Raw genomic sequence first — 10,652 nt, forward strand, 5'->3', positions numbered from 1 at the left:
ACCAAACCTGATCTTTTTTATATACAATAATGCATGCACTCATGAGCTATTAGAATATTGTCAGATATCAACCTTCCTTTTAAGAAAGCACTTTGATTAGGACTCACAATGTTATTCATAAATGATTGTAGTCTATGAACAAATACTTTTGATATAATCTTATAAAAAATAATGAAAGACTAATAGGTCTGACCTGTGACATGTCTCTGGATCTAGGGAATTAAATAGATCTAAGCGTGGTTAAAACTTTTTAAAATTCTCCTAACTCCAAAGAAACTACAAACAACCTTGGGCACATTGTTACCTATGACATCCCAGAAAAATTAATAAAATTTGGCTATATATCCATCATCCTCTAGAGCACTTTAAGTGCAAACACTTAATGTAGTTCTCTTAGTCTCTTCAAGTGAAACTGGGCTTAGTAGCCTACGATTCATATTGGTTGGTAGCCATAAAAATCTTCTGGAAATAGGATTCATCCACCTTCTCTATACTTGCTGGATCAGAAGCGACTTCTCCATCTTCTCAAACTAGTCCCCAGATTTTATTCTTCTGGTTTTTAGATTGGAATCTTTGATGGAAGAACTTTGTGTTGCTGTCTCTTTCTTTCAACCATTTACATCTAGACTTCTCCCTCCAATAACTTTTTTCTTTCTTCATCTCTTCCTCTAATCTGTTCTCAAGTTCAATCAACTCGCTGCTCCAAAAATATTCTCGGCCCTTTTTGCTTCCAAATGCAAGGTTATTTTTTCTATTAGTATTTTGAAATTAGACCGAAATTGTTGTTGCCACTATCTAGTCTGTGCTGGCATTTCTTGAGCTTCTGGACTAGAGAGTACATCGAAGATCCTTCAATGGTTAGTCCCCAAACGTCTTTCACAATCCTCTTTACGTCCTCCTCACCACACCATCTATCCTGAAACTTGAATCTTCTTTTGATCTTTCAACAGGGGGTTTGAAACTAGGATTAAAGGAGTATGGTCCGAACCATTTTTGTTTGTCTTCTATCCATAACCACCCCATACCACTCTCTTTATGTCAAACTAGACAAGCAATGATCTAATCTTTCCTTTATTAACTCCTCACCAGCTTGTCTATTTGACCATGTGAACTCATGACCTATCATGCCAAGGTCTACTACTTGATTGTCATTAATAAAAGTATTAAAATTTTCAATTGAATTATCAGATCGAAGGATACCTCTTTATTTTTTTCATGGCTCTTGATTGCATTGAAGTCTCCTACTACCACCACCCTCCCTTCAAATTGTGTTAGACAAAAAGATATTTTATTGAATTGATCAAGCCTCCCCGTTTCATTCGTACTGAGGTAAACTCCTACCAACTCCCATTCCACGTTCTTACCTAGGTCTTTAACTACCGCAATCACAAAAAAGAAATTATATGAAAGTACTCTCACATTCACAAAGTCCTTTCAAGCTAGGACTAGTCCTCTTACAAAACCATTCGGATCAACAATAATGAAATTTTGATATCCATATGCTCTAATTTTTCTCTCTACATTTCGAAGTTGATTTTTTGTTTCACTATAAAAATTACCTCGGGGGAGTGGGATTTGCACATCCCTTTAAGGTTATGGACTGTCAGGGGTTTCTCCAAGCCCCGACAGTTTCATAAAAAGACTCTCATGGCGAATTAGGTGCCATTGGACGGTTGGCACCCTCCACCATCTCCATAGAGAAAACTCCTTCTCCATTAGCTTCCATGATCTACTATCCCAATATAATCATCAACCTCATGAGCTCTCCTTTTATTATCACTAATATGTTCTGGTTCCACAAAATTTTTTTGGGCCAACTCTTCAATCTTTTGATTGTCAAGTATACTCCTTTGTTTACCATCGTTCTGCTGATTTTCAGTTAAGATCCCCACTTCTTTTACTGCTGCCACTATATTTTTCTTCTGATTATTCACCATTGCCAGGCTGGGCAGAACTAAGGTCCCCTTAGATTGGTTCTCCTTGTCACCATGCAACTCCCCTCTGAGTTGGATTTTTGGTATACCACCTTCCTTTTATTTTGTCTCTTATATTCAGCCTTAAGAATCCTTCAATCAAACAGTTTGGCATAGATTTTTTCCTGCGTGTATTTTGATTGAGTTGATTCTTGCTATCACCGTTGTTCTTGTGATCTTCTTTAATCTCCACTCGAATTCTAATTTGGTTCGCTTTAATCCAGTTTCCCACCTTATCCTCCTTCAATCCATTCTCGTACAAATCAACTATGAGAAGTGGGCAGATTTTATGATTATATCCTATTCTAGCACAATAGGGACAAACCATTCCAACTCTACCGTAGCGTAATACACTGAAAGTGAGATTTTGTCTGGGCCAACAACCATGAGAATGTCTTTGATAAGCCTATTCTCCTCAATTTTCACCCTCACTTTTATAATGCGTGCCTCTCTTCCTTTGACATTAAAGAGACCGACATCCAGCACTTTCCTTAGCCCTCCAGTTAATTTTTGAGCCACCTCTAGGGTTTTAAAACTTTTAGGCAAACCCCAAAATTGAATCCATAATGGGATTCGAGTAATTAATTGATCCTCCACCCATATACCGTCTTTCCATCGCTGAATGCAATGCATAGTCTTTAAAGAATCAAGGAGAAACCCTTTCTATTCTCAATACACCCCATTCTCTATCAAAAAAGAATTGAAATTGAATCTTTCTAATTTTTACCACTCTAAATCTTTCTAGACGTTTCCATATTGTCCGTAGTGCACCATCCATGGTACCAATAGAAAACAAATTTTCTGCAAAGATTTTACTGACCAAGCTATTGATACAAGAGCTAATCCCTATCCTTATGTCTTCCTCGTCCAGTTGAATCAAATTTCTATGTTCTTCATCGCTGTCTTGTTCAGAGTCCTGCAGTCTAACGTGCATTTCATCCATGCAGAGAAGAAGTTGAAGAAAAGAAAGAAAAGAAAGGAAAAAAGAAGTTTAAATATGTGAAAAAAATTTGACAAAAATTAAATGTTGACTTAGATGGCACCAAAATTTTGTTTTAAAAAAATTTTTAGTAGAGAATTGTTAACCATAAACGATATAATTATTTTTTTCAGTAATATGTTTGTTTTGTTTATTTTTTAAAATTTTAATTTTTTTGGTGACTTTTTTAAAATTTTAATTAAAAATACTAAATTTATAATACTAACTTAAAAATACAATTAATAAATCAAACCAATAATATGCAATTGCACTTCCGGACTTGCTCTTCAAACAAGTAAGAATTTCTCTTAATTAACGACAATCGTACACCCAAACATACACATATGACATATCTTTGATTTGAATTTGAAAAACACGGCAGCGAACAGTGACGCTGTCCTCCACGTGGCACTCACCCACCAGTCACGACGCGCACTGCGCATCCCCTCACCCCACCACACCACAACCCAACCCGCTCTTTTTTGTCCTCAGTGACTCTCACTCCAAAGCCCTCCTCTCTCTCTCTCTCTCTCTCTCTCTCTCTCTCTCTCTCTCTCCAGAACCTTCCTTCAATCCACCATGCTCTGCTCCGCTCCGACCGCGAAGTCCGGTTCAACATGGCTCGACCGCCTCCGGTCCAGCAAAGGCATCCCCACCGGCGATGGCCTTGACCTCGATTCTTTCCTCCTCACCGCAGCTCACCACTCCCCTCGTTCACTCCAGGCCCGGTCCGATACCATCCCGGCCCGACCCCGGCCCACCGAGGCCCATCACGAGCCACCAAGCATGACCGCCGTCCTCGCCGAGCTCTTCAACATGGGCGCCACCCTCACCCGAACCCTACCCTCCAAAAAATGCCCCAGGAAGCAAACCCACCCGAAATTCTTCCTCGCCAATTCTTCCCCAACAACCACCGCCGCCGCCACAACCACTACAGCCGCCGCCACCGCTGTCCGCGCCACCAATTCCCTCAGGGCTAACGTGGCAGCGGAAGAAGTAGCAGTAATAGAAGAAGAAGCGTTGGACCGCGGTGACGACGAAGATAACGAGTTGATGAAGGGTTTCACGAAGAGCGAGGTTACCATGATTGACACGAGCTTCCCTGGTTGGAAGGTGGACAAGTTGGTGTTCAGGAAAAACAATATTTGGAAAGTGAGGGAGAGAAAGCACAAGTCAAATTTTTTTACTAAGAAGAAGAAGAAAACCTCTGATGTTAATGGAATTGGGAGCTCCAAGTAAGATATCGTATGTATGGCCTTTTGCTTCCATGTTTTCTTGGCTAAATGTGTTTATGGTAGCATCTGCACCGTTATTGCATGCTGGGAAATTCATGGTAGCTTTATATTTTATGTTGGTTTTGGCTGATTGATGCATTTCTTATGCATAAGTTGTAGTGTTGGGAGTTCAGACATCAGAGTGATGTTCTCTGTGTCTTTATTTAATTGCTTCTTATGATTTCAGTTTGCCATTAGGAGAAGGTTTTAACTTTTAGTTAACTACTTGGATTTGAGTGAAAAATAAGATTGCACCTTCGAGTTAAATATGGAGAAATCTTGTAGTTTCTCTTACTCGTTTGCTATGATTTCATGCGATCTTATAATTCTCTTAAGCTGGGTTTGCAATCTTTCTCATAAAAGTTTCCTCTATAAGCTGAGTTCTGTTTGTTGAATTGCGCCTTAAAAGGTTCATACTAAGCTAACGCCGTAGAAATGTAAGTGTTAACAGCTAAGACAGAATTGTAATATATCTAAATGCAGATTCCTGCATTGAATTCCTCTTGATATAACTATTTATAGTGTAATCTTTGTTGAATACCAATTTAAGTAGCATGTATCGCATCAATTGTGTTCTATTTTATGTGACCTTTGGATGCTGTTAGTGCTGAAATTGGTAATTGTGCTTGGTTTGGCAAATATTTATTACAGCTAATGGATACCAATCAAACTCGATCCTATCTTCTAAGAGCTTTCTGTGTACAAACATGTGATGTTAGATAAAAGGCTTACGAGTCTTGTATTTTGGGTCAGAGTGCTTGTTGTAGGGCCAGCATGTTGAGCATTTTGTACTTCTCCTGTTCCTTTGGTTAAGAGAACATGTAATATAAGTGAGGGGGCGAATCTAATTTAAATAAATAGAGAAAGTGCCACTACTGGTTTATGAAGTGATTATGGCCTCCTAATCACCTTTTTGTTCAAGGTTGGCATGGGAATATGCAATTACTTGCTTTTGTTGTCCTCTCTTTCAAATGAATGTGATGATAATTCCTTCAAATATGTTTCAACTGTGTTGGTTGAGAAGAGAGAACACAACCTGTTAGCCATAAGTAAAATGAGAACAAAGTGGGCGAAGAAAAGGAAGAAAGACCATAATGTTTAATTTTGTTGTTAGGAGACTCTGTTATGCATGTGCTTCTTACTTGCATTGAAGATAAAGCTTCTTAGCTGATAAGTTTTTATTTTTATTTTTGTTTCTTTTAAATTTTGGCTGTTAATTATTAATTTTAGAGTAATGATATTCCCATTCACGCCTCACTCTTTCCTTAAAAGCTGTTCTATATTTCATATTTGCCTAAACCTCTGTTAAAACTTTTTCAATGTGAGTTTATTCATGTTATTCAATGATCATACCCACTATGAAATAATAATTATCCTTAATATTAATCATCCATTGTTTCTTCTCATGGGAATTTCTTAGTCAATAATATTGTCAAATAAGTTATAACACCCATTGAATATTGCAATGAATCAGCTTGAACTATGCATGCATATCAACAAATGTTATCTGCTGTATACCATTCTGAATACTGTCACATGATTTACATTACATGATTATGTTCTTGGTTGTCAGATTGGTTGAGTATATCTTTTCTGTCCCTTTCAGCATTCTGAGAAAAATTGTCATAACTCATGTTTATTTATCCTTCAGTGTTTAATATCAAGCTATATTTCTGTTAATAATTGCTATCTATTTGTGTTTTTCTATTGAGGGGTTGCCTTGATAACAGACTTTGTAGGTTTCATATCAATGGTATCCTTAATATTGACTTCTACACGACACTAGTGACAAGCTATAACACTTTTCCTATTCATATTATTTGTGTTTTTAACCCCTTACTTTTTTATATGATTGTTTTACCAAACCATGTTGCTTTACAGATACTGATGCAAGTATTTAACATGAGGAACTTAAATGTATGAAAATAATCCAATGATATATATTTAATTGAAGTTATTGATGTAAAGTGTAATGCTAAAATCTATAGCATTAGATTATCTTAGTGCATGAAACATCAAATTTGTTGTGGCGCATCATAGCATTGTCCATTACATGCTATGCCTTTTCCTTTTCGAAATAATTTGCAATAATCCCATCAGGATAACATTATATTTCAGCCATCGTTCTTATTTCTTCTGCTTCCATGTTCAGGGACAACGCAGTCAACATGAAACGAGAGAAGCCTATGAAAGACTCCCAAGGATATATTGCACATCATCTCTAAAAGACGCAAGTGCACTTACTTGTGGTTTCTGATTTTTTTTTTAATTTTCTTCTTGAATTTCAATTATTTATTTAAGCTATTTTGGTAGGAAAATTTTGAAGAGTAGGGAGTGGAACATTGACTGCAAATTTTGCCATCATGCCTTGCAGGTTTCTGGAAAAATTAAGAAAGGAAAAACAAGTCTCTGATTTTAATAAATGACATTCCTTCTTAAAATAACAAAGGAAGCCGAACAAAGGTTAACAAATTTCAAGTTGGCTGCTGTAGGCTGCTTCTTTTTTGTGCTATTTCATTGATGAAGGCGCTACCGGTCTTCTATTAGCAATCATGAATGTATAAACAACTTTGTTTCCTCATGAAGAGAATTGCTTGGTGGTTTGACTGTTTGAGTCCCAATTGAGGTTCTAATGCAACCTTGTAATTTGTAAATGTTTCTTATATTTCCCTCTAACTTGCAACATTCTTTCTTCAATACATATGCAGTCTTCTCTTCTTTTCCCTTTCTTTGTTATTCAGATCTTTTATTGTCTAAGATTGAAGCTCATATCTTGGGATAACACTTGTAAATTTTTTAGATTTTTGCTAAACATTTTAAGGATGGGTTTAAATGACAAATTTAAAGGTTTTCGTTTCTCCTGTCTCTCTTTAGGTAGTCTTCTACTGCATGTTATTGATGGGTCATGGGTGTTTCCCTCCCATAATGGTCGATCTTAGATTGTCAAATTTTGGGGACTTCTCTTTCAGATCTTATTTAAATGTGTAATGCCTAATTGAAGGGTTAATAGTCAAATTAGTTCCTAGAAAATAATACATTTTTCAAATTCATTCTTGAAAAATTTTCTTAATCAAATTGGTTCTTCAAAAATTACGAATTAATTATATTTGTCCTTTGTCACTCTATTAACAATTTTTTTCAAAGATTGATGTTGTAAAACATTAATTGATAACATATATAATACTTGATATGTCTAATTGAATATTGATCAAATATGTTTATGAAAATTTATATAGTCATTTTTTTCAATTATAAAAATTCTATTCTCAATATGACCTAGTGACTAAATTGATAGATTTTTGTAAACATATTTAGTTAACGTTCAATTGAACATGTTATGTGTCACATGTAAGCTATCAGATAACATTTCATATCATTAATGTTAGGTACCAGACAAATGACACAGCAAAATATAGAGATGAAAAATTAGAAATTTGTATAAAATATGAAAACAATTGAATAACTTTCTTTGAGAATTACAACTTCTCTCTATTATAAGGAGATTACAATAACACTTTCTTGACAAAAGGAGAACACACTTCTCTCTATCATATATAGGAGAAAACTACTCAAAGAAATATTATGTTATTCTATCTGGATGGCTTGATTGAAATGAATTAAAGAAAAACTCAATTTATAGGTGACTAAGTGAGTCTCTTCAATATGAACTATTCGTCAATTAGAGGTATATAATTCTTCTCTTTTTCAACCATTAAAATTCTAAGGTTATAAACTAAGATTGTTTATTACCTTTCATTTTATTTAGTTATTTATTTATTTATTTATTTATTTATTTATTTATTTAGTTATTATTTATTTATTTATTTTCTAAGGTTATAATTCTTCTCTTTTTTACAATCTCCCACTTAAAGCTAATTTTGATAAATTTTCAAAATTCATGTTGCTCGTGTATTTCATAGGCCATATGAGGATCTACACCATTCAAAATTTTCTGTGTTGATTGGTTTTGTCATGGCATCTGCTAGGTTATCTTTAGTGTGAATTTTCTGCATATCAACATTTCCTTCTTCTACTACTTCCCGAACAAAGTGATATTGTACTCCAATGTATTTTGTTCTTGAATGAAAGACAGGATTCCTTGCAATGTGCAAGGCACTTTGACGGTCACAATACACAGAAATCTTCTGTTGTTTGTGCCCGAGTTCTTCTATCAACCTTTGGATCCAAATAGCTTCCTTGCATGCTTGTGTAGCTGCCATATATTCAGCTTTTGTAGTAGATAAAGTTACAACAGTCTGTAATTTAGATAGCCAGCTCACAGCTCCTCCTGCAAGTGTAAACACATAGCTTGTAGTAGATTTTCATTTATCAAGATCACCTGCAAAGTCTGAGTCGACATATCCATTGACAATGAATTCTGATACTCCAAAACATAATGCAACATTCGAGGTCCCTTTGATGTATCTCAAGATTCTCTTAACAACATTCCAATGCTCTTTACCTGGATCTGCCATTAATCGACTTACCACCGCAACTGCTTGAGCAATATCTGGCCTTGTACAGATCATGGCATACATAAGGCTTCCCACTGCTGATGCATACGGCACTGAGACATTTTCATCCTCTCTACTTTACTACTAGGGCACATACTTGAGGATAATTTAAAATTCATAGGAAGTGGGGTGATGAACAAATTTTTGATGGTATAGAATTTCACAAATGAAATCTCATTGCAAGTATAGTTTCTAAACCAACAAATAATCCTTTCATGAAAAAATTGTTTGTCATAAGTACACACACCAATAAAAATAACCGAAGTATTCAAACCTCGGGTCGTCTCTCAAAGAAATTGCAGGGAAGTGTTCTTGTTATTGGTTATGAGATGTATATTTTGGGGTTTTGGATAAAGGACAAGAAAAGTAAATTACAAGAATAAAACTAATAGCTAAGAAAGCTTTTGGCAAGGAATGAGAAATAGAAATCCTATCCTCATTATCATCCTCAGTTGTGATGAGAATTGTCCATTGCTCCACTTAGTTAACCTCTAACTATGAAGGAAAGTCAAGTGAAAATAATCAACTTGAGTCCATGGTACGCAAAATTGTGATTCACACTTTTCACAACTCCGCATAGCTGACCAGCAAGTGCACTGGGTCGTCCAAGTAATAAAACCTTACGCGAGTAAGTGTCGATCCCATAGAGATTGTTGGCTTGAAGCAAGCTATGGTCATCTTGTAGATCTCAGTTGGGTGGATTCAAATGGTTATGAGTTTTAATAACTAAAAGGTAAATAAAACGGAAAATAACATAGAGATACTTATGTACTTCATTGGTGGGAATTTCAGATAAGCGTTTGGAGATGCTTTGTTGCTTCTGAACCTCTACTTCCCTATTGCTTCCATCCAATCATGCGCACTCCCTTCCATGGCAAGCTGTAGGTTGGTGGATCACCGTTGTCAATGGCTACCATCCATCCTCTCAGTGAAAATGGTCCGGCTACGGTTCTCACCGTAGGGCTAATCATCTGTCGGTTCTCGCTTGTGTCGGAATAAGATCCATTGATCCTTTTGCACACTGTCACTGTGCCCAACAGTCGCGAGTTTGAAGCTCGTCACAGTCATCCCCTCCCAGATCCTACTCGGAATACCACAGACAAGGTTTAGATTTTTCAGATCTCAGGAATGCTGCCAATTATTTCTAGCCTATACCACGAAGGTTCTGATTTCACTGATTTGAATGCTCTGTTGTCAGGAGATGCTAGTCAAACGCATGGATCAGAGACCCAAGAGAATATACTCCAGCTGGCGTCCAATGACTACGTTGAACATCATGTAGACCGCTTTGTGGTTGTCAGGCACGCGGATCTTGACTAAGCGCATACTGTAGATGGAGGGTGATTGTCACGGGTCACCCCTTCAGTATGACTTAACTGAATTAAGTACAAGAGTATATATTGAAGAAGAAGTAGGTATGAATTGAATGAAAAACCATAGTACTTGCATTAATTCATGAGGAACAGCAGAGCTCCTCACCTTAATCTATGAGGTGTAGAAACTCCACTGTTGAAAATACATAAGAACACAATGGTCTACGCATGGCCGAATGGCCAGCCTCCAAAAAGGGTTCGAAGAACTCCCAAAAGGTCAAAGACTTCCAATACAATAGTAAAAAGTGCTATTTATACTAAACTAGTAAACTAGGTTTACAGAAAATGAGTAGATAATGCAGAAATCCACTTCTGGGGCCCACTTGGTGTGTGTTTGGACTGAGCCTTGAAGCTTTCATGTGCATAGGCCATCCTTGGAGTTTAACTCCAGCTTTGGTGCCAGTTCCGGCGTTTTACGCCAGAAAAGGGTCTCTGGTGGGTGTTTGGACGCCAGTTTGGGCCATCAAATCTCGGGCAAAGTATGGACTATTATAAAGCCCAAGATGTTTACTTTCCAACGCGATTGAGAACGCGCAAAT

The 10,652-nt window shown here is 36.6% G+C and overlaps 1 protein-coding gene across 3 annotated transcripts; it reads left to right on the top strand.

The window, feature by feature from the left end:
• Positions 1 to 3,197: 3,197 nt before the first annotated feature.
• Positions 3,198 to 6,949, top strand: LOC112715695 (uncharacterized). 3 transcript variants are annotated; one of them, XM_025767495.3, is made up of 3 exons: positions 3,198 to 4,187; positions 6,379 to 6,456; positions 6,601 to 6,949. In XM_025767495.3, exons 1-2 carry the CDS (start codon positions 3,532 to 3,534, stop codon positions 6,449 to 6,451), a joined length of 729 nt encoding a protein of 242 aa, XP_025623280.1. In that variant the 5' UTR covers positions 3,198 to 3,531; the 3' UTR covers positions 6,452 to 6,456; positions 6,601 to 6,949. The 3 variants fall into 3 exon arrangements, 1 of the variants encoding a protein (XP_025623280.1); XR_003159909.3 differs by having other exon boundaries at positions 3,213 to 4,197; XR_003159911.3 differs by having other exon boundaries at positions 3,292 to 4,201.
• Positions 6,950 to 10,652: the final 3,703 nt, after the last annotated feature.

This window comes from Arachis hypogaea, chromosome 10, assembly GCF_003086295.3.
Source record: "Arachis hypogaea cultivar Tifrunner chromosome 10, arahy.Tifrunner.gnm2.J5K5, whole genome shotgun sequence".
Taxonomy (NCBI): domain Eukaryota; kingdom Viridiplantae; phylum Streptophyta; class Magnoliopsida; order Fabales; family Fabaceae; genus Arachis; species Arachis hypogaea.

What these genes read in the sequence shown, in the direction of transcription:
- LOC112715695 (XM_025767495.3), top strand. Translation starts at nt 3,532, where the DNA reads ATGCTCTGCTCCGCTCCGACCGCGAAGTCCGGTTCAACATGGCTCGAC. An exon ending in AATGGAATTGGGAGCTCCAA is followed by an intron (nt 4,188 to 6,378) that starts GTAAGATATCGT and finishes TTCCATGTTCAG; the next exon opens with GGACAACGCAGTCAACATGA.